Source organism: Anomaloglossus baeobatrachus, chromosome 6 (assembly GCF_048569485.1).
Source record: "Anomaloglossus baeobatrachus isolate aAnoBae1 chromosome 6, aAnoBae1.hap1, whole genome shotgun sequence".
NCBI lineage: Eukaryota > Metazoa > Chordata > Amphibia > Anura > Aromobatidae > Anomaloglossus > Anomaloglossus baeobatrachus.
Genome location: NC_134358.1, coordinates 337416442 through 337441377, shown reverse-complemented (window position 1 = coordinate 337441377; position 24936 = coordinate 337416442). Strand labels below are relative to the sequence as shown.

Below are 24936 nucleotides of genomic sequence, written 5' to 3'. Positions count from 1 at the left end.
CATCCACTAGTGGATGGAGTATGCTGAGCCTTGTAGGTCTGCTCCCCCTGACTCTCTCTCCAGCATACAGTCCTGGATGGAGCATGCTGAGCCTTGTAGTTCTGCAGCTGTCTGCTCTTCTGCATACACTAGTGGAAAATGAAGAACATATGGAAGAAGGAAATTACATCAGACCTTTTTTTTTTTTTTTCCAACAATCTTTAATGGCAATGTTCACTGATAAAAAAAACACAGCGAGAAAAAACGCAGCCAAACGCAGCCAAAAAGACACCAAAACGTGGTAAAAACGCATGCGTTTTTTTCATGCGTTCTTAAAGATGCTGCGTTTCTGTGCGTTTTTAGCTCTAATAAACGCACAAAAACGCAGCATCAAAAAAACGCAGTGTGTGCACATAGCCTAAAGGCCCTGTCACACACAGAGATAAATCTGCGGCAGATCTGTGGTTGCAGTGAAATTGTGGACAATCAGTGCCAGGTTTGTGGCTGTGTACAAATGGAACAATATGTCCATGATTTCACTGCAGCCAAAGATTTATCTCTGTGTGTGACGGGGCCTTTAGAATGTCTGGTTTTTATCTAGATTCCAAGATCTATTGATTAAAATATAATTTAATTTAAAATTACCTTTTTTTTTGTAGGAAAAACTTTTAAAAGGAACCTGTCATCAGGTTTTTATCACTTACTCCAGAGGCCCCTTTACACACTGAGACTTTCTAGCGATCCCACCAGCGATCCCAACCTGGCTGGGATCGCTGCAAAGTCTCTGGTGAGTCGCTGGTGAGCTGTCAAACAGGCAAACCTGGCCAACGATGCAACAGCGATACAGACCTGCAGATTGACCTAGCTAGTCATTGGGGATGTTGTAAAGCAGCTTTTTGAAAGGGAAGTCGCTAACGAAGTCGCTGAAAAGTCCCCTTTACACACTGAGACTTTCTAGCGATCATGCTGCACAGCGGGAAACAAAGGACCAAAGAATGGTCCTGAGAGATGTGTAGCGATCAGCAACCTCAAAGCAGAGGCCAGGTCGCTGATGTGTTTCACACACTGCAATGTCGCTGGGGAGGTCGCTATTATGTCACAAAACCGGTGACGTTACAGCGATGTCGTTTGCGATGTTGCAGTGTGTAAAGCCACCTTAAGAGCAGCCTAATGAAGAGACAGAGACTCTCAGTCCAGCAATTTACCACATACTGACCTACTTGTACTTTTTATAAAATCACTGAATTATCAGCAGTAAGTTAGAAGTAGTAAACTTTCTGCCATGTAGTCTTCCATGTTCATAAATTCTGTATAACCCTGCCCCTACCAGTGATTGACAGTTTTCTACCTATGCACATTCTAAAAGGTAAGAGCTTTATATGATGAGGTCATTAGTGATGAGCAAATGCATTCGTCACTATTCGCTATTCAAAGAAAAGTACGGTGTTTGGGCTATTCGTTATATTGCGAGTAATAGTGTATTTACCACGCTATATTCGGGTGTCCCGCCCAGCCGTTTTGGCGCCTGTTTTGTGGCCAATAAACTTGCTGGGCTTCTTATCACAGTAATGCAACAACCATCTTGGTTGTGGTATTAGTGTGATTGGCTGGCAGCTCAGCGTAATAGGGTCTATAAATGATCTTCCGCCTCCATTTTGTGCATATTGCGTCCGGAGCCTGTGTTGTATCAGCATAGGGATAGAACAAGCAGATGGTAGGGAGAGTGTAGGTCTCTTAATAACACAAAAAAATCTTTTCAGGGCTATCTGCAGTGTAGGTCAGTGTAGCATACGGACGGACAGATTTCCCAGCAGGGACCGTGTTTAAGGCCTCCGACACACTCACGCGAAAATCACCCACGTGCCGAGAAACACGTATTTCCCCTGCGTGTTGCGTGCAGGTAAGTTTGTGTCTCTAGTACGTGCGGGCCACGTGTGTTCTACGTGTGCTATCCGCGATAGTACACGTAGAACCGGTAATTTGCATACTCACGTGGTCCTTCCTGCTGTCCGTGGTGCTGATCTTCGGTCTGCAGCCCTCCCGTCTCCCCGCTGCTGCTGCCAGCCGCAGTGAAGTGAAAATTAAATGAGAATAATGAGCGGCGGTCGGCAGCAAGTGGCAGCAGCGGCAGAGATAGGAGGGCAGGAGAATGTGAGTTAAGGTTTTTTTGTTTTTTTCTCTGACACGTGTGTTTTCTCCGACGCGTGTCACACGGGACCGCATCCACACTACACCAGTGTCGTACGGGTGCGGGCCGTGTAACACCCGTGCTGCCAGAGAAAACACTGATATGTCAGCGTGTAGAAAAACGCACACGTGTACAAACGCACACGGACACACGTTCCGTGTGGTTTTACGTGTGTGTGCCTGCTACAATAGGGTAGCATTGCTGAACGTGTCTCCGTGCTGCCGGTACGTGCAAAAAATGACAAACACGTACCGGCGGCACGGATGTGTGTCGCAGGCCTAAAGCAGTGTGTGTCACTGCCTCTATAGTACTGTCCAGAAATCAGAAGACAATTGCTTTTTTAAGAGCTGATAGCACTGAACAAAGTCATAGCAGGGAGGGAGAGATTGTGGATTAGGTAGGGAATTGGGACCTGTTTCCACAATACTTAGGGTTCACAGCCTTACTTGTTGTGTCCATCCACATCAGCCACATTAATAAGTTGCTAGTGGCTTTTGCAAAAAGTTACAAAGTAGTACTCTAGCATTCACTGCTGCCTGATACAGTAAAGCACCATTCCTATTTGCACAATATTTAGGGGTTCACCGCTTGACTTGTGCCATCTGTCCATATCAGCCACATTAATACGTTGCGAGTGACCTTTGCAAATACAAACCAGGACTGTGCCATTTTGTGCTGCCTGATACACTAAATGCACCATTCCTGTTTCCACAATATTTAGGGGTTCACAGCCTGACTTGTGCCGTCCGTCCACATAAGCCACATTAATATGTTGCTAGTGGCCTTTGCATATACAAAGCAGGGCTCTACCATTTTGTGCTGCCTGGTACAAAGTACCCACTTGTACTTTCTCCACAATATTTTTGGGGTCAAAGTTTGCTTGGCTTGGGCCATCAACATCTGCAAATATGTCAGTAAAACCCAAAATGACAAAAAAGGCAATTGTTAAGGGACAGGGACATGGACGTGGGTGTGGTGTTGTCAGTGGTGGCAACAAGGCACTGACTCTGTGTCAGGTCAGAAGAAGCTTGATGCATCCACTATGTTGCTTGCCAAATTTCCCGGTCTGCAACATAAACATGTGTGGAAGCCAGAAGAACGAGAGCATATTCTGTCTTGTATGCAGACAAGGCCTCTTCGCATTTCTCAAGCAGCAACCAATCTTCTATGACCACACCGTCTACTGTGGATACACAGAAGGCTGGCCCATCCAATCCTCAACCTGGTCCTCCTTCCTCTCCCCTTTATCTGTCACAGGAGACATATGACCCCAAGCTTGGCCACTCTGAAGATCTGTTTCGTACATATCCCCTTTGGTTTTCTCTGGCCTCTCACCGTGTAGCATTGAAAAGGGACATGAGAAGGTGGCATGCATTGATGCGCAATTATTTGAGGACCTATGGCCAGAAGAAAGCCGCTTTGAGGAACATGATTTACTGTCCCCAGATGTGGAGGCTGATGACGATGAGACACAGTTGCCATCAGGGCAGTCTACAATCTCAAGTGGAGTGGGAAGGAGGATGAGATGGAAGACGAGGTGGTCGATGATCAGTCCACTGATCTGACCTGGACCGTTGACATGCATAGCCAGTACAGCAACACAGAGGAAGATGGATATGCAGCATCGACTCAGGCACCAAGGGGTAGTGGTTTGCCTAGAGTAAGAACTAGTCAACTGTTCCCAAGACCACCCCCACTCAAGAGCACCCCCACTCAAGTCAGGGCAAGGGGGTATTATGGGAGCACCTTTCTTGTATGGGGTGGGTGTGCAATATCCTAATGTAAAAGAGAGTTAATGGCAGTGGGTTTTCTATACAATTCTCCGATAATGCGACCATTTTGTATGGATAACTTCACATCGAGAAAATTCAGAGTATGCCCTCTGAAGTCTGAGGTGAAAAACATATTATATGTATTAGTGGTATTCAGGTAGTCCACAAAGGCTGTGAATTTTTCCTGTGTCCCATCCCATACAAGAAAAGCGTCATCCACATAATGTGCATATTTCCCAATGTATTTCAAAAAAGGATTATTCAGACTGTAAATGAAATCCTCCTCAAACATCGCAAAAAATAGGTTAGCAAAGTACATGCTACAGCGGTACCCATTGCTGTACCCCCGCATTGCAAAAAACATTCTTCATCAAATTTGAAGGCATTATGTTTGAGGATGAAATCTAGCCCCTCTATGATAAAGTCGATTAGGATTGGATCCTGATTGAGTTTTTTTAGAATCCTGACAATCACCTGCACCCCCAAATCCTGTGGGATTCGGATGTAGAGGCTTTCAATGTCAAGAGAGGCTAATTGAAAGCTCTCCTGCCATTGAAAGTCCTCCAACATATCAATAAAGTCACCCGTGTCTTTTAAAAAAGAAGGAATTGATTGCAATAAGGGTTTCAACAGCCATTCAATATAGTGTGATAATGGCTCCGTGCCAGAGCCTATAGCTGACACTATAGGGCGGCCAGGGGGGCATCCTTGTTCTTGTGCACTTTAGGTAAGTAAGACCAGTGCGGTTTTATGGGATTCATTTCTCTGTAGTTTTTTTGGTGAGGATACCTATACAGACACTTTTATTCAAGAAACTTCTCAGTTTACTTTGAAAGGTCCAATCATTTTGTATTTTTTTTATATACTGCTGTATTGTTCAGTTTTCTGAATGATTCTCTCACATATATATCTTTGCATAAAAGAACAATAGCGCCCCCCTTGTCGGCCCTACGAAAGACGGTATGGTATCTTCCCAGTATTTCTTGGTGTTCAATGCGGCTTTTTCACCTGTTGTTAAATTGGAGCTAGCTGTGGGGTATTGTAGTGCCTCTATGTCTCTGATGACAAGTTCTTGGAATAGATCAATATTATTTCCAGGAGTAACTGTAGGATAAAAGGTAGATTTTATACCCTTATTAAATGGATTATAGTTCATCATGTCTAGAATATCTTTGCTTTTTAATTTTGTTTTAGTAAGACTTAATAGTAGTTGAGCATCATCTTCAACTGTTGACAGCTCGCTAATATTCCCTATGAAACCTAAAGGACCGGGGTAATTCGTCTGGTTGAGATTTTTTCGTATTTCTCTGATTTCCATAAAATTTATTTAGATGCAATTTCCTGCAACCCTTAAAAAGGTCTATTTGGAATTCAGAGAAATTGAAATTTTCTGGAATGCATAAATTTAAACCTTTATAGAGAAGCAAAGTCATATCAGTTGTAAGAACATGCGGGGTGAGATTACAAATCTTTATAGGTAAAATATGATCAGGAGACACTGTTGGTTGTGAGTTGATAGTCTCTCTAGAAGAAATAGAGTTTTATACCTCCAGAAGGCTTGTTTCCTTTTGCCCGCTTTGGGTCTTCCTTCCTCTGCCTCTCCCTCTTCCTCTTCTGTTGTGAGATCTAAAGGGGCTGCAGGTGTAGTGATCGCAACTATAGAAGGTTCTCTAGATTTCTTTCTCCTGGTGGATGTTTTTGTTTTTTCCTCTGTGTCGCTTGAGTCAGAGTCTGTTGTCCATGCATTTTTTTATTATATTTTTTTCTCTGATTTTTTCTTAGAAAAAACTTTTTTGTGTTGGGAACACTATTTAATTTATTCCAAGTGAAGGTCTGTTGGTTGTCATAGTCCAATTTATCTCTAATAAATTCTTCTTTTTTATTTTCTTTGATCATTTCTTGGAAAAGGAGAAGTTTTTTATCCAATTTGTTTAGGAATAGTTGCGAGGCTTCTTTAAAAATACGGCTTTCAAGTTCTTTATGTAGCCGTAGCAATTCATTTGTAACTTTTGTATGTTCCTCTTCATTTTCTCGTTGCCTTTGGTAAAAAACGTGGTAGCGTCCTCCCTCCCCGCAATCAAGCCATTATGAGGTGTACCCAGAGTCATGTCCTCCACTGAATCTGTCATTGTAAAGACAGGAAAAACTCTACAGCAAAATATATAGAGAAAAACAGCATGTACACATGGTTTCATTTAGCATAAGTCCATAGAGAAATCAAAAAAAGTAATAGCCGGGCACAGCTGGTCTCTTTTGAAAGCTGTAGTAAGAGCTGACAGAATTGGCTTTCTCCAAGTGCACATCCACAGAGACTAGTCCAAATGAAACAAAGTTAGACGGAAAGGCAGCACTCACCGGGGTTGAAGACACGGTTCATTTATTCTTAGTTACAGTGCTCTTACATGTGGTGGAACGGGTACAAAGGCGGGGAGGTGAGGGAGGCTAAGATGTCGGATGACGGGCCGTTTCGCACAGCTTGGGCTTTCACGAGTCCTGGTGATAATGGACGTCAGATCCGCCCCTTATCAGGATAAGTGCGGAAGGTACGTCACATAGTGATTTAAAATTAATTAAGTAGACAAAGTCTAATATACAACAACCAAAATTACATAAAAAAAATGGACAGAAGCTATATAAATATTATTAAATACGTCTTTTGGACATTCATTAATCAATATTCTATAGGAATACTGAAAGGTCGTTCCTATCGTTCATGCCCAATGGAACCATAGCTTGTAGATCTAATATAAGCTTAGATTCTTTACAATGACAGATTCAGTGGAGGACATGACTCTGGGTACACCTGATAATGGCTTGATTGCGGGGAGGGAGGACGCTACCACGTTTTTTACCAAATGCAAGGAGAAAATGGATACCAAAGTTATGGGTAATAAAAGCCTAGAAATTAAAATTAATAACCTCGCAGGAAAGGAGGTTATTTTTTTTTGGACTATACAATCTTTAAGGTCCTATCAAGAAAGCACACAAGTACCCAGAGGATTGCGGATGATTAAAAATATTTCTTTTTACCAAGAAGATCCTATCTTTAAAAGGGAATGGAGAAAGTTCAGCAAGAATGTTCTATGCGATTTTTGGACATTGTCTTAAAGAAAAACGAAGAGGAACATACTAAAGTCACAAATGAATTGCTATGGCTACGTAAACAACTTAAAAGCTGTATTTCTAAAGAAGCCTGGCAACTATTCCTAAACAAATTGGATAAAAAACGTCTCTCTTCCCAAGAAATGATCAAAGAAAAGAAAAATTTATTAGAGATAAATTTGACTATGACAACCAACAGACCTTCACTTGGAATAAATTAAATAGTGTTCTCAATACAAAAAAGTTTTTTCTAAGAAAAAATCAGAGAAAAAAATTATAATAAAAAAATGCATGGACAACAGACTCTGACTCAAGCGACACAGAGGAAAAAACAAAAACATCCACCAGGAGAAAGATATCTAGAGAACCTTCTATAGTTGCGATCACTACACCTGCAGCCCCTTTAGATCTCGCAACAGAAGAGGAAGAGGGAGAGGCAGAGGAAAGAAGACCCAATGCGGGCAAAAGGAAATAAGCCTTCTGGAGATAGAAAACTCTATTTCTTTTAGAGAGACTATCAACTCCCAACCAACAGTGTCTCCCGATAATATTTTACCTATAAAGATTTGTAATCTCACCCCGCATGACTTCGCTTCTCAATAAAGGTTTAAATTTCTGCATTCCAGAAAATTTCAGTTTCTCTGAATTCCAAATAGACCTTTTTAAGGGTTGCAGGAAATTGCATCTAAATAAATTTTATGGAAATCAGAGAAATACGAAAAAATCTCAACCAGACTAATTACCCCATACCATCGGCCTTTAGGTTCCATAGGGAATATTAGCGAGCTGTCAACAGTTGAAGAATATGCTCAACTACTATTAAGTCTTACTGAAACAGAATTAAAAACAAAGATAATCTAGACATGATGAACTATAATCCATTTAATAAGGTTATGAAATCTACCTTTTGTCCTCCAGTTACTCCTGGAAATAATATTGATCTATTCCAAGAACTTGTCATCAGAGACATAGACGCACTAGAAAGAAACTCTTTACTATCTTTAATATGGCTGGGAGTGAGATATGCTAGTGGCTGGAGTATAGTATCCAACCATGATGATAAAATCTCAGTAAGAGTGTTTATCCCCGCCACAATGGGTCTCAAAGGTGGAGGGAAGAGACCGTTGTGCGTTTTGGGAAAAGCATAAAAAATAAGACATACTATCTCTGAAACAATAAGAAAATCCTTATCCTTAGGAGAAAAAAAAAGCCCTGATTGAGACCGTCCATGATCAGCTTTGTCATTTTGTCAGGGAGTTTTGTCAAGGAGACGTACAGTTAAATCACCCACAAGCCACCCGTAGGTGATACTATCTGAAAGCATCTCCATAATAGATTTATGGTAAAGACCACTATCGAGAATGACAACAGAACCTCCCTTATCTGAAGCGCGAAGGGTAATATGAGGATTATCCTTAAGCTGTGTCGAGGCAAGTCTCAGTCTGACAGATATATTGTGCTGTATGATATATTAACAGATATATTGTTTTTCCTCCTGTTGGAGGAAAAAAAGTTGGCTAAATCCCATTCCATTACATGCTGAAATTGCTCCATAGCTGGAACCCGAGCCTGTTTGGGATAGAAAGTAAGGTGAATGGTTTTGACTGCAGGAAAGTCATCCAATTTATAAGAACCAGAAGCTTGCTGCAACTCTTTTAATGTGGTTAAAGCACAATGTTCCTGAAAAGAGACTATGAGAACATGTGAAAAAGACTGTGATTCAGATGTAACATGTGAAAAAGAAATAAGGGAAGATGAATCCAAGAATTCAGGAGAAACAGACTTGTCATTTCAAGGAATCTCAAAGATGTTATCCTCAAAAAAATGTTTTTCTACTGTGAGTGTTTGAATAAATTTATTAATGTCCAGTATAGTATCAAATTGCTTGAGTAGAAGGTACGAAGTTCAAGCCTTTTCTCAGAAGATCCAATTGATTTGTCGAGATGAATGCAGCCGATAAATTAAGCACAGTGAACTCTTCTGCTTCCGTGTGAGAATTAGCAGTATTGTCAGAGATAATTATTTCCTCCTTGATGTGGAATAAATTGTTTTGCTTCCTCTGATGTTTCCTACTGGCTCTGCACCTTGGTCATTTTTTGACCGATATGGCAAAGATACCAATCGTGGTGACCTGCGATAAGAGCGCTCTGAGTCAGTATCAATATTGTCCTCTGTATCCGAGAAAGTGAAACTGACTATGAAGTGTGCGATTTCCCATCAGTTTTCAGGATCGGATTGAGGCGTTGTGCATGTTGTAATGTGCTCCAGGTATAGACAACATTCTCTTTAGGTCTCTCTCAAATTTTCTCTTCTTAATGGAGTTAATAGATTCTTCCAATTTATCTAAATACGTCTGTGTTTTAATTTGTAAATAATTGACTTGCACAGGCAGATTTAAATCACTAATAGATTTGTGTAAGGCTGCAATATTAGTTTCAAGATCAGTCAATTTAGAGTGTTCATATTTAATAATTAGTTTGATTAAATTGGATGACTAATTATGTAGAATAGAATTGCACTCATCCCCAAATGTAGCATCATAGGTGGAAGAACATCTTTTATTCATCCTGAGGTCCCTCGGGATCATTTCCAAGTCTAAAGCGGGCTTTACATGCTGCGATCTCGCTAGCGAGATCGCAAGCGATCGTACCCGCTCCCGTCGTTTGTGCGACACGGGCAAATCGCTGCCCGTGCCGCACAACCTCGTTTAACCCCGCCACATGGACTTACCTGCCGTGCGACGTCGCTGTAACGCCGAACGAACCGCCCCCTTAGAAAGGAGACGGTTTGCCGGCCAGAGCGACATCGCACGGCAGGCGTCCAATAGAAGCGGAGGGGCGGAGATGAGCGGGACGTAATATCCCGCCCACCTCATTCCTTCCGCATTGCCGGTGGAGGCAGGTAAGGAGATGTTCGTCGCTCCTGCAGTGTCACGCACAGCGATGTGTGGTGCCGTAGGAACGAGGAACAACATCGCTAATAAGCAGAAAATTATTTTTTTGTTTCAGGACGACCTCTCCGCGGCAAACGATTTTGACCGCTTTTGCAATCGTTTAAGATCGCTCATAAGTGTCACACACTGCGATATCATTAATGACGCCGGATGTGCGTCACAAACACCGTGACCCCGACGATAATTCATTAATGATATCGTAGCGTGTAAAGCCCACTTTAGTATTTCTGTAGAGTAGTTGCATCTCACCAGGTTCGTAGCCAATGTGTTAAAGACCTATTCACATCTTTAAAAATGTCTTTAAGAGAGGTGTCCATAGCTGGAATATCAAATCTGTTAGTAATAAACAATGCCTGAGCCTTAAGGGGGCTTTACACACAGCGATATCACTGGTGAAAGCACCCGCCCCCGTCATTTGTGCGTCACGGGCAAATCACTGCCCGTGGCGCACAAAATCCTTAGGAGCCGTCACACGGACTTACATGCCTAGTGCCGTCGCTGTTGCCGGTGAACAGCCTCCTTTCTAAGGGGGCGGTTTGTGCGGCGTCACAGCGGCGTCACTAAGCAGCTGCCCAATAGAAGCGGAGGGGTGGAGATGAGCGGCCGTAACATCTTGCCCATCTCCTTCCTTCCTCCTTGCCGGCGGCCACAAGTAAGCTGCAGTTCGTCGTTCCCGAGGTGTCACACATAGCGATGTGTGCTGCCTCGGGAACGACGAACAACCTGCGTCCTCAACAATCAATGATTTCTTGAAAACGAACGACGTGTCAATGATGGACGATTTGGTGAGTATTTTCCATCGTTAACGGCTGTTCGTTGGTGTCACATGCAACGACGTCGCTAGCGATGCCGAATGTGCGTCACGGAATCCATGACCCCGGCGATATATCGTTAGATACGTTGTTGCGTGTAACGGGGGCCTTTAAGGCTGCTTTACACACAACGATATCGCTAGTGATCTCGTTAGCGGTGTGACACGCCCAGATCGTTGTTACGATTTGCCGAGATCGCTCATAGGTCATTTTGTAACCGTCACACGTACACATCTCACAAACGACGCTATATCGTTCAGCGATATATTGTTTGACCAAGGCGGTCGTGTAGATGTTGTTCGTCGTTGGCAGGGTGTCAAACATAGCAATATGTCTGCTGCATTCCAAACGACAAGCAATATTTTGAAACTGAACGACGTGTCAACAATCCACAATTTTCACCCTATTTGCGATCGTTCGGAGTTGCACATAGGTGTTACACGCAACGACGTCGCTAACGATGACGGAAGTGCGTCACGAAAACCGTGACCCCGACGACATACGTCAGATAAATCGTAGCGTGTAAAGCGGCCTTTAGTGGTTCTTGAGGCATCATCAATAGAGGTTAATAACCCACAAGAAAGATTACAAGCCCGAATAGTAAAAAAACAAAAAAAAAAAAAAACCTATTCAAAATCATTTAAAATATGAAAAATAGGGAAGAGACCTTAAACACAGTACATAAAGACAAAAAGGAAAACAGGCAGACACCTGACATGTAATAGGTGAAAAGAATTTTGATTATATAAGTACATAAGTATATATAAATATATGGTATGTACTAAATTTATATGTAGAATAAATATCTATAATAATAATAAATATGTTCAAAGTTTTTGCCTAAAAAATAGTATATAACACAACGCTCTATAAGGAAGGAGGATATCCAAACACAGGCAAATCCCCTTAGTTCAATATATATATATATCAAAGAGGCATGTGCATAGATATAAAGAAAGCCACCCATATATTTAAAACCAATTCAATTAAAGTACATCACCTAAGATAAGTAAATGAAGACGCAGGGTCCCGCCTCAAATGCTTTGTCTTGGAGATGCAGGTAATCCCCATAGCAGGTCTATTTAAATGGAGGGATATTCAGTTACCAGCGCCCGAATGCCATACATCACTTACAGGTAATGATGAAAAGGACCTGGCTGGTCATGTGATAAACCTGGTCAGATGACCAGACACCCACGTGACTGCCTACGTGATGCATAAACGTTACACAGCGTCAGTCATCTGAAAGACCCGATGGAGGAGGGCAGAAGCATCTCTCATGTGACTAGAAATGTCACATAGCATTGCACGGCCCTTTGAATTGAAGGCGGGCACAAATACCCAGGGACGAGACTACCAAAATAACACACAATATATCCGGACATAGTCAGAATGGAAGCACTCAGTCACCTATACTATCAATTACCTAGTTATATTTATTCAAGCATATATATAGCCAATTGTGTACAATGGTAATGAATATATAAATAAATATAATTAGATATTATTACAGAAAATAAAAAGGCCTATGACCATATAAATTATATCATGCACACTGAGCAACATAGAGCTCAGAAGGAACACATACAAGGACGATTAACATTAATATCATGAGGAAATGTGTAAATACATAAAGTACCGTATATATAGACAACCTGCTTATACACAAATAAATAAATGTACAGATCATATAATGGCCACAATATGGACAGACAACATAAAACATAAAGCTACCATATGTGTGTAGATGTGTACACTCACAAACACATTTGAAGACATAATGACAGTTATGCACAACGAGATTTGTGCATAAGCAGGTTGTCTATATATACTTTATGTATTTACACATTTCCATATGATAATAATGTTAATCGAGTATGACTTCGGAGGCAGACATTCACGGAGTGGACAAATCTAAAGGCATCATGTCAGTTATATTCACACTATACTTCCATTTTTATGTACTGTATGTTTCAGTTACAAACATTTTCTTATGCATATTTAAAATTAATTGTGAGGGATTCTATCCGAGAAGAGGAACTTTTCTCACTGAGACACCATATAGCTGCACATATATAAGTGTGTAGGAAGCTGTAGAGAATCCAGTGTCACTTACAGAGTGCATTCAGGTCTGTTGGATGTGTCGCGGGCGGGGAGGGGGCGCTGCGCTCACCACGCTCGGGTCCGGCGCTGCTGCTGCTGCTGCTCGGTGGCTCGAGCGGTGGGCCGGATCCGGGGACTCGAGCAGCGCTCCTCGCCCGTGAGGGAAAAGGGGAATGGTTTTGGGGATTTATTGTCCGTGACGCCACCCACGGTTGTGGTGAGGTTGTGACACCACCGCTGCTCTGGACGGGGATCCTGGGAGCGATGACAGGGAGCAGCTTGGTTGTGGTTCTTCCCCTCCGTGGGTAGGGGGATTGGTTGTCCCGGGGCCCGGTGAGGGAGGAATGGCAGGCGGGTTACGGGGCCTGGTGAGGTGCAGGGTCGTGGGGGCAGCGCGGTGCCGCACGGCACAGTGGTACTCACTCAGCCAATGATGAATGCAAAGTCTCCGGTAAAACAAATGGCTGGATGGACGGGTCCCACAGACGGCTGCGGTTATTCTTCTCCCGGTAGGTTGGTGGTGACTGCCTTTCCCTGCACCTGTGTTATGTTCTCGGTTCTGGTGGCTTCCCACCGGTAACCTGCTCCCTAGCTTGGATGGATGCTGAGGGAGCCCCTTTTGCCCGCAGGCTCTGGCCCTGGGAACTGTAGCCTTGGCGGTGACTGTGTTTCCCTTCACGGTTTGAGCTGTTGCCTTCAATCGGGTCTTGACTGCTGGGAAACCCCGGAGGTTCCCTTCGCTAACAGATTTGACCGGTTTTACGGCGACTCCTAGCCTGGTTGGGGTCCGTAAGCCCTGCCGAATGGTGCTGGCTTCTCTTCGCTTCCCGATCCGGTACCGGCGGGCCACCGCCCATCCCCGGTCCTTACGGTTCACGTCAATCAGCCTCTCCTGCAGACGGTCACCACCGTCTGCCAACCTTGCTGTATGCACCCGGGCCACGCACCCGGACACGGTCAGTCTCCTCCACTGCCACTTCACTTCTTCACTCCACTACACTCTCCACTTCAACTTCAACTTCAACTGCCTCCTTTTCCCGCCTCCAGGACTGTGTACTCCTCGGTGGGTGGGGCCAACCGCCTGGCTCCACCCCCTGGTGTGGACATCAGCCCCTGGAGGGAGGCAACAAGGATTTTTGTTTGACCTAGATGTGCCTAGCCAGGGTGTGGGGTGTGTTGTTGCAGTACCTGTGACGTCCTGGCTTGTCCAGGGCGCCACATTCCCCCTTAGTAAAATGCAGACCGTCCGCGGGCTGCCCGTCCATCACCGGTTTTATTTTTGTTTTTAACTGCAAAAGATAGAAAAACGGTAAAACATGTAAAAACATCACAAACATTTTATAACGGTACGGCTTCCGCTCTTCTCCCACCCAAACAACCTGGCCCTGATGCTGCCCCTAAGAAGTGGGCAGCACCCCTTGACCCCAGTCCAAAACCAAGTTGCCCGAGCGGGTACGGTCTCTTTCAGGGGACCCGCGTCCATGGGGACCCCTGAACCCCCGGAGGATCGCCACCGGTTCCGGTGGTGGCCGGGCCTCAGCCTACTCCACTGCGGGCCCTTCCTCCAATCTGCCTCTCCAGAGGCGGTAACGGTGTAAGCCAACATTTATTTACATCCCACTAGTTTGTGGTTGCCCTGCCAGTTCTCGGGCTTGTCCGTAAGAAGTCCCTTACGCAACGGTTGCAGAAAGTCCCTACGGGGACTAATTGCCGGCAACGGCCGGTTTAATCAAAGTTCCAATCAGGTGACATCTTTTGTTAATTCACTTATCATTCAAACTTTTCATCTATATGCTCAACACACAAAGCGCCCTTTAAAGAGTAGTTTCCCTGTACCTAAGTGGGAGTCTACCTAGGTTGGGACGGGTGGACCTACGGGGCCCAGTGTCAGTGGTGGCAGGCAGTGGGGCAGAGGGAACAACTAGTTCCTCCTCCCTGCTATCGTGTGGGGCAGGCGGAGGCGTAGGGGAGCTGGGTACAGGTACATCCCTGGGCACTGGCTCATGGTCAATCAGTTCCATCACTTCCTCATGCACGGGTTGTGGGAACAGTATCACTGGAAGAATCACCGCGCCGTTCTGCGTAGGCCAGTCTGCCGGGAAATCACCCATCATGGTATGGATTACCTCTTTTTCTTTCTCCGACGGTCTGGGAACTGGAGCTTCAGCAGCTACCCTCAATGGTGGTGGGCATTTCTTTAGATGGTCCCGGGAAACTGTGGCCAGAGTCCTCCCCTGGTCACGGCTGATCTGGTAGGCCTTCCCATTCTCCCATCCAGTGGGCTGTACTACATACGGGGTCTTTTCCCATTGATCATCCAGCTTATGGGTCCTTCTTTTTCGCTTCAGCACTACATCCCCAGGCTGGAAGGGACCAGCAGGCGCCTTCTTGTTGAAGCACTGCTCCTGCTGTGCCTGACTCCGGCACAAGTTCTTTTCAACATATTCCTGGACCTGTCGGTACTGTGCTCTCCGCCGAGTGTCCCATTCAGCTGTCGAAGGGAGTGCCTCTGGGGCTTCCAATCCCATTTCTAGATCCACTGGTAGTCGGCCGGGGCGAGCCCTCATCAGGTATGCTGGAGTGCATTTCGTAGAGCTGGAAGGGATGTTGTTATACATATCGACCAGGTCAGGTAACTTCTCCGGCCACAGGTTCCGTTCTTCCACCAGTAACGTCTTGAGGAGGCCCAGGACCAAGTGGTTCATCTTTTCACACATGCCATTGGTTTGGGCGTGGTAAGGCGTGGTCCGAATTTTCTTGCAGCCGTACAACTGGCAGAATTCTTGGAATACCTCCGCTTCAAAGGCCGGACCCTGGTCGGTAAGCACCCTCTCGGGGTACCATGCGGTCGACAGAAATAAGCCTGGAATGCTCTAGCGGCGGTACGGCCGGTTAGGTCCTTAACTGGGACAACCACCATGAACCTTGAATAGTGGTCTACAACAGTCAAAGCGTAGGTGTACCCACTTCGGCTGGGGGTGAGCTTTACATGGTCGAGGGCAACCAGCTCCAGCGGTTGATGCGTGATGATCGGGTGTAGGGGTGCCTTCTGGCTGGCCTCATCCTTCCTTCTCAATGCGCAGGGGCCACATTCTCGGCACCAGACCTCCACGGATTCCCGCATTCCACTCCAATAGAACCGCTCTCTCAACAACATCTCCAGCTTGTTCCACCCGAAGTGCCTAGCACCATCATGGTATGCTTGCAAGACGGTGGGCACGTTAGCCTGGGGAATCACTAGCTGGCGAACCTTCTCGTGGGTCTTCGGGTTAATCAGCTCACGATACAACTTCCCCTGGTATAGGTACAGCCGGGTCCGTTCTCGCCACAGACGTTGGGCTTCGGCAGGGGCGCAGGGTCTATCCCAGCAGAACCCTGTTCCACCAGGGTCTTGACCAGGTGGACAGCAGGTGCCTGGTCCTGAGCTTCTTGTCACTCCTGACTGGGCAGCGGGTCTAGGTTCACCGGTTGTTGATGGACATGCACCTTCTCAATTAGCAGCCGGTGAAAAGCAGGCAACTCAATCTCTTCGAGGTCGTCATCCTCTGGTCCCTCTTCAGACAGGTGGGGCATCCGGGAGAGTGCATCGGCATTAACGTTGGTACAGCCGGCCCGGTACTTGATGGTGAAATCGTAGTTGGCTAACCTGGCCACCCACCGTTGCTCCAACGCGCCCAGCTTGGCGGTATCTAGATGGGTCAGCGGATTATTGTCCGTGTAAGCGGTGAACTTGGCTGCGGCCAGGTAATGGCGGAACTGCTCGGTGATAGCTCACACCAGTGCTAAGAGCTCAAGCTTGAAGGAGCTGTAGTTCTCAGGATTCCTCTCTGTCGGTCGGAGTTTTCGGCTAGCGTAAGCAATCACCTTCTCCCTTCCATCTTGGACCTGGGATAGAACAGGCCCCAAGCCCTCATTGCTGGCATCGGTATAGAGGATGAATGGGCGGCTGTAGTCGGGGTACGCTAGGATTTCTTCCCCGGTCAAAGCCGCTCTCAGCTGGTGGAAGGATTCTTCATGCTTTTCTTCCCACACCAATAGGGCTCCTAGGGGTCTACCACCCTTGGTCTGTCCCACGAGGAGGTCTTGCATGGGGGCAGCCATCTTTATGTACCCCTTAATGAAGCGACGGTAATATCCCACCAGGCCCAGGAACTGCCTCACTTCCCTCACTGTGGTCGGTCTCGGCCAGTCTTGGATGGTAGTGATCTTCTCAGGGTCGGGAGCGACACCTTCTGCACCCACCACATGTCCAAGGTACTGCACTCTGGGCTTCAGCAGATGACACTTTGAGGGTTTCAACTTCATCCCATAGTTAGCAAGGGACGCGAACACCTCAGCTAGGTGCTCCAGGTGGGCTTCATACGTCTGTGAGTACACAATCACATCATCCAAGTACAGCAAGATGGTCTCGAAATTTAAGTGCCCCAGACAGTATTCCATCAGCCGTTAGAAGGTTCCGGGGGCATTGCACAGCCTGAACGGCATGCTGTTGAACTCACAGAGTCCCATAGGAGTGGCGAAGGCAGTCTTCTCTCGGTCTTCAGGCGCCACGGCCACCTGCCAGTACCCACTGGTAAGGTCAAGGGTGGAGAAGTAGTTAGCGGTTCTCAGCGCGGCCAGGGACTCTTCAATACGGGGCAGAGGGTAAGCATCCTTATGCGTTATCTGGTTAATCTTCCGGTAATCCACACACATCCGCATGGTGCAGTCCCTCTTCTTAACCAGCACCAACGGAGCAGCCCAGGGACTACAGCTGTCCCTAATAACCCCCGCCTCCTTCATGTTCCTCAACATGTCTTTGGCGCATTGGTAGTGTGCGGGGGGAATAGGCCTGTATCTCTCTTTAATAGGGGGGTGTTCACCGGTAGGGATGTGGTGTTGGACCCCTTTAATCTGCCCAAAAATCTAAAGGGTGTTTGCTAAAAATTCGCTCATACTCCTGTACCACCCGGTATACCCCTTCCTTGTGATGTGTGGGGGTATCATCAGTGCCGACGTGTCGCTCCCGACACCACTCGTCTAACTCCCCCAGGGATGGGTGAGAACTGGCAGTGGGCGGTGAGATCAGGGGAACGGCCTCATGGATGGTGTGTGGATCTAGAGTGAGCAACTTGGCAAGGGTAGCGTACCGGGGAAGCCTAACCTCTTCCTCCCCACAGTTCAACACCCGTACGGGCACTCTCCCTTTCTTGACGTCTACCACCCCTTGGGCGGCCATTACTGTGGGCCAGTGTTCGGAGGGCATGGGCTCTATCATGGCGGGGTAGTCTCGCCCTTGGGGCCCTTCCGCTGCCCTACACCAAATCATCATCTCACTCCTGGGAGGCACAATCAAAGGGGCCGCATCCATCACTCTCACTCCTCCAATTGCTCCTCCTGTCGAGTTCACATGCTGGCGATACATCAGGGCCCGGATCTCACGCTGCACAGCTCTCTGTCGGCTCCCTGCCACTGTGGCAGCCAGCTGCTGCAGTAGGGTCAGCACATCACTCATACAGTGCTCCATCACATTAGTCCCTAGCACTACCTTCGGGTTATGATCACTGGGTTCATTCATTATCACAATCAAACCCTGGTGTTGCAGCTCAGCTCGTCCCACAGTCATAGCCACTTGTTTGTACCCTACTTGGGTCAATGGTAGTCCTTCAGCGGCAATCAGTGTCATACTGCCATCTGGGGGGGCTAGTTCGTCCTTTCCCCAATACCGTTGATACAGTGTGTATGATATTGTGGTTACCGGAGATCCTGTGTCCAGGAGAGCCACCAGCGGGATGCCGTCCACTGCCAGGGGGATGATGGGCCGGGCTCCGATGTACCGGTCCCGCCAGTCAGGGGGGCCACTGGGTTCTACTCCTGAGGATTGGCCCGTGGCCCCAGGGGTTGCTCGTTTAACGGACACCGTCGGGAGTAGTGGCCGGGCTTGCTGCACCTGTAACAAATTGGAGGTCCATACCGTGAGTCATTGGCCCTTCTCCGCTGCATCCAGGGGACATCCTCAGGGCTGTCGGCGAACTGCATCTTCCCTGGGAACTGGGACCTGGTCAGAGGCTGGAGTGCGGCGAGGATCTTGGCGAGGTCCCCATCCATGCGGCGGACTTGGGCAGCCAGTTCCTCCATCATTCCGCTTGGGGCTGCAGGTACCGGAGGCATTGGGAGGGCAGGGGCCACCACGACGGGAGCCGTCTCAGCTGGCCATGGGATGGCCTCAGGGACTTCCGATGCTGGGGGCTGCAGAGCTTTAATGGCCCGTTCCTTTAACACGGCAAAGTCCACATCAGGGTGTTCTAGGGCCCACAGCCGGAGTTTTTTGCGGTCCTCCGAGGACCTCATCCCCTGTACAAACTGCTCCACTAACATTTTGTTGCTGTCCGCATCGTTGATGGTGTCTACACACTTCAGTGTGCGGAGGGCGGTTTGCAGACGTAAGGCGTAATCCCGAATGCTATCCGCGGGCCGTTGCCGGCATTGATAAAACTGCATCCGCAGCTCGGCTTCGGTACGGGTCTCGAAGGCAGTCTGTAGCTTCTCAAAGATTGTGGCTACAGAGGACCGGTCCCCCTCAGCCCAGGTCCCCGCCTCCTGCTCAGCAGCGCCGGTTAGCTGCCCCAGCACTATCGCTGCACGTTGCTTATCAGTTAGGGGGTACAGTTCTAGTAGCAGGCTAAGCTTCTTCCGGAAGACCTGCAACGCGTCAGGTTTCCCATTGTACTGCGGCAGCCAGGTAGCTCCGGGTACATAGGGCAAGGAGAACGGCATCACCTGAGCAAGAGCTGGGGCCACGGCGCCCCCCGCCACTGCGGCCGAGACCTGGGCAGGCCCATTCCCATCCATGGGTGCTACTGCGGCTGCGACCGCCGCTCCTCCAGCGGCTCCGTCGGGCGCAGACATCTTGTTTCCGTCCCCCTTAGTCTTTTTCCGGCTCCTCCTCTACAGGGGCGGGGTTTCGGTTTTCGCACCTCCACTGCTCGGGAAGACGCTCGAGCGGGGAATTTTCGCGCCCAAGATAATGGCTTCTCAAAATTTTCGGCCGGACACCTCCGGCGGTCACAAGGCGCACCTCTACCAGATGGCAGAGGGGTAAGATCCTGTTCGTGACGCCAAGTTGTCGCGGGCGGGGAGGGGGCGCTGCGCTCACCACGCTCGGGTCCGGCGCTGCTGCTGCTGCTCGGTGGCTCGAGCGGTGCGCCGGATCCGGGGACTCGAGCGGCGCTCCTCGCCCGTGAGTGAAAAGGGGAATGGTTTTGGGGATTTATTGTCCGTAACGCCACCCACGGTTGTGGTGAGGTTGTGACACCACCGCTGCTCTGGACGGGGATCCTGGGAGCGATGACAGGGAGCAGCTTGGTTGTGGTTCTTCCCCTGCGTGGGTAGGGGGATTGGTTCTCCCGGGGCCCGGTGAGGGAGGAATGGCAGGCGGGTTACGGGGCCTGGTGAGGTGCAGGGTCGCGGGGGCAGTGCGGTGCCGCACGGCACAGTGGTACTCACTCAGCCAATGATGAATGCAAAGTCTCCGGTAAAACAAACGGCTGGATGGACGTCCCACAGACGGCTGCGGTTGTTCTTCTCCCGGTAGGTTGGTGGTGACTGCCTTTCCCTGCACCTGTGTTATGTTCTCGGTTCTGGTGGCTTCCCACCGGTAACCCGCTCCCCAGCTTGGATGGATGCTGAGGGAGCCCCTTTTGCCCGCAGGCTCTGGCCCTGGGAACTGTAGCCTTGCGGTGACTGTGTTTCCCTTCACGGTTTGAGCTGTTGCCTTCAATCGGGTCTTGACTGCTGGGAAACCCCGGAGGTTCCCTTCGCTAACGGATTTGACCGGTTTCACGGCAACTCCTAGCCTGGTCGGGGTCCGTAAGCCCTGCCGAATGGTGCTGGCTTCTCTTCGCTTCCCGATCCGGTACCGGCGGGCCACCGCCCGTCCCCGGTCCTTACGGTTCGCGTCAATCAGCCTCTCCTGCAGACGGTCACCACCGTCTGCCAACCTTGCTGTATGCGCCCGGGCCACGCACCCGGACACGGTCAGTCTCCTCCACTGCCACTTCACTTCTTCACTCCACTACACTCTCCACTTCAACTTCAACTTCAACTGCCTCCTTTTCCCGCCTCCAGGACTGTGTACTCCTCGGTGGGTGTGGCCAACTGCCTGGCTCCACCCCCTGGTGTGGACATCAGCCCCTGGAGGGAGGCAACAAGGATTTTTGTTTGACCTAGATGTGCCTAGCCAGGGTGTGGGGTGTGTTGTTGCAGTACCTGTGACGTCCTGGCTTGTCCAGGGCGCCACAGATGCAATACTGCAATATTGCAAATCAGCACAGCTAATAACATATGTAACATAATTTCAAAACCAAAATATTCTCCTGTCCTTTTCATACATCTAATTAGTGATACATGTTAACGTAAAATGAAAACTTTTTATTTTAGAAGCTGTGTAATATATAGATACTGACAAAAATATATAATCTGTCTAATGTAAATAAAATCTAAATGTAAATATACATTTATTGTGATGAAGCTCTATATAGCCATTTTGTTTCTGTACTTTGTTGCAATGGATAATGTTTTAAAGTGCTATAAATTCGATATATACTGATTTTATATAGCATTAAAAAATTGTCATGCACATATATTCTAATGTGTTAATTTTATTTCTGTTTAAGCAAGTGCCCCTGCGTCTCCTCGGGAATTAATTGGCCTGAAGGAAAAAAATGTGGACTATGAATCAGCTGGATCAAATGCTACTTACAAAGGGGAGCATACTTCCAGGAAAGACACGATAACAGGTATACATCTCCATGCCAAAACACTTCTGTGTAAAGGAGACTTAAAGAGAGCCCATTACATGATTCATGCTGCTCAAATCACGGCAGCATGAATCAGAGCCTGGCTGCAGACTGCAGGTTACATAGTCACCATTATTGTTCTAAAAAGCCATCCGTACCAGGGTTGGGCATGAAATACAACAGTTTTTCAACAATAAAATGTATTAGATTAAGTGTATCAATTTATAGATATAGTGAACTCACCTTCGTGAGTGAAATTCCGTTGTATTGTAACTTTATCTGGAGTGACATTTCCCACTAACACCCTGACCAGAATTGTTCAAAAGGGCAACATTGTTGATAATTATCCAAAAAAAGTTCTTTGACTTTCATGACTGCTGTGATTTTTACTAAAATTTTCAATTTTTTTCCACAATTAAGACAATTTTGAGGTGGGTAATTGGCATATTACCAAGAAAATATGTCTGTTACGGTCACTGAGGGGCAGCGAGCATCCGGGAATGGACCCACTGGGCCGTACACAAGACTCCCCGAGATGGAGCAACCAGTAGAGAATCCCTGTACAGTGGCTGCAACCGGGGACCTAAATGCATGACTGCCAGGAACTAGTGGTAGTCTGCTCTATGGACGGGTATAGTCTCTTAATGTCCAGTGCAGGTGTGCTCAGATAACAATGTATGAATAAATTCACTGCACTCGTTATTGAACGTGAAATAATTTTTAATGAAACGTGGAAAAGAAAAAATATCCAACGACGTTTCGACCCACCGGGTCTTTATCAAGTCGCTAGAGTGAAAATACAAACAAATAATCAAAATTAAAGAAAGTATATACAGTAATTCCTAATATACAATATAAACGTATACAAAATATATGCAGATAAAACAGATCAAAATATTAAGTCCAGGATATGGTGGTATGTAGATATGGGAACAGTTGCTATGGCAACATAGTAACAAGTAGAATTTTATATTCCGTTCAAAATTACAAGTATCATATTTATATGTTAACTGCTTATAGACACAAGAAATTAGATGTAAAATCATTAAATACTGGAGTTTGAATAGCATCACTGGGGCATGATGGATAAACAGGAGAAATGCACACAATAGTAAGTACACCGGCAAGGATTTACCTGTCTGATAGGTGACTGTATAAGGTGAGGTATATATTGTGCACTGAAGCACTAAGACAATTGAAAAAGGTGCCTGGTGAAATAGAACAAAATCAGTGAATGTAGCACTAAGAGATAAGAAATTGCAGTAAAGGCCCCGTCACACTAAGCAACATCGCTAGCAACATCGCTGCTAACGAACAACTTTTGTGACGTTGCTAGCGATGTTGCGGTGTGTGACATCCAGCAACAACCTGGCCCCTGCTGTGAGGTCGTTGGTTGTTGCTGAATGTCCTGGGCCATTTTTTAGTTGTTGCTGTCCCGCTGTGAAGCACAGATCGCTGTGTGTGACAGCGAGACAGCAACAACTAAATGTGCAGGCAGCAGGAGCCGGCTTCTGCGGAGGCTGGTAACCAATGTAAACATCGGGTAACCAAGAAGCCCTGTCCTTGGTTACCCGATATTTACCTTTGTTACCAGCCTCCGCAGTTCTCACTGTCAGTGCCGGCTCCTGCTCTGTGCACATGTAGCTGCAGGACACATCGGGTTAATTAACCCGATGTGTGCTGTAACTAGGAGAGCAAGGAGCCAGCGCTAAGCATTGTGCGCTGCTCCCTGCTCTGTGCACATTTAGCTGCAGCACACATCGGGTAATTAACCCCATGTGTGCTGTAACTAGGAGAGCAAGGAGCCAGCGCTAAGCATTGTGCGCTGCTCCCTGCTCTGTGCACATTTAGCTGCAGCACACATCGGGTAATTAACCCGATGTGTGCTGTACTAGGAGAGCAGGGAGCCAGCACTCAGTGTGCGCTGCTCCCTGCACGTGTAGCTGCGTGAGCTGGTAACCAAGGTAAATATCGGGTTGGTTACCCGATATTTACCTTAGTTACCAAGCGCAGCATCTTCCACACGGCGCTGGGGGCTGGACACTGGTTGCTGGTGAGCTCACCAGCAACTTGTGTAGCCACGCTCCAGCGATCCCTGCCAGGTCAGGTTGCTGGTGGGATCGCTGGAGCGTCGCAGTGTGACATCTCACCAGCAACCTCCTAGCAACTTACCAGCGATCCCTATCGTTGTTGGGATCGCTGGTAAGGGGTGCTTCACACACAGCGAGCTCACTGTCGAGATCGCTGCTGAGTCACGCTTTTTGTGACGCAGCAGTGACCTCATTAGCGATCTCGCTATGTGTGACACTGAGCAGCGATCTGGCCCCTGCTGTGAGATCGCTGCTCGTTACACACAGCCCTGGTTCGTTTTCTTCAAAGGCGCTCTCCCACTGTGACACACAGATCGCTGTGTGTGACAGCGAGAGAGCGACAAATGAAGCGAGCAGGGAGCAGGAGCCGGCGTCTGACAGCTGAGGTAAGCTTGTAACCAAGATAAACATCGGGTAACCAAGGTGGTTACCCGATATTTACCTTAGTTACCAGCCTCTGCAGCTCTTATGCTGCCTGTGCTGCCGGCTCCGGCTCTCTGCACATGTAGCTGCTGTACACATCGGGTTAATTAACCCGATGTGTACAGCAGCTAGGAGAGCAAGGAGCCAGCGCTAAGCAGTGTGCGCTGGCTCCCTGCTCTCTGCACATGTAGCTGCATTACACATCGGGTTAATTAACCCGATGTGTACTGTAGCTAGGAGAGCAAGGAGCCAGCGCTCAGTGTGCGCGGCTCCCTGCTCCCTGCACACACAGCTAAGCGGTGTGCGCTGGTAACTAATGTAAACATCGGGTAACCATACCCGATGTTTACCTTAGTTACCAGTCTCCGCAGCTTCCAGACGGCGGCTCCGTGCAAGCGCAGCGTCGCTTGCACGTCGCTGCTGGCTGGGGGCTGTTCACTGGTCGCTGGTGAGATCTGCCTGTTTGACAGCTCACCAGCGACCATGTAGCGATGCAGCAGCGATCCTGACCAGGTCAGATCGCTGGTCGGATCGCTGCTGCATCGCTAAGTGTGAAGGTACCCTAAGTTGTTTAGTGTGACTGGACCTTTAGAATAGAACAAAGTACTCATAATTACCTTAGAGATAAGATGTGCAAGTGCAGCTGCACCCTTGCTGGAGAATTCAAGTGTAATGGAGATAAGAGACGAGGAGGGGGTGTATATATCCCAGATTGACTGTCAGAGCAGCCAGTCAGG

At 47.5% G+C, this 24936-nt stretch overlaps 1 protein-coding gene across 8 annotated transcripts in view; it reads left to right on the top strand.

Moving 5' to 3' along the window:
- Positions 1-24936, top strand: part of CTNND2 (catenin delta 2) — a 3073686-nt gene that overhangs the window by 2962422 nt on the left and 86328 nt on the right. For all 8 annotated transcript variants that reach the window (XM_075314970.1, XM_075314969.1, XM_075314967.1 and 5 more), the window contains one exon: positions 21564-21686. In XM_075314970.1, coding sequence (XP_075171085.1) covers positions 21564-21686 — 123 coding nt within the window. The remainder of the gene's footprint in view (positions 1-21563; positions 21687-24936) is intronic.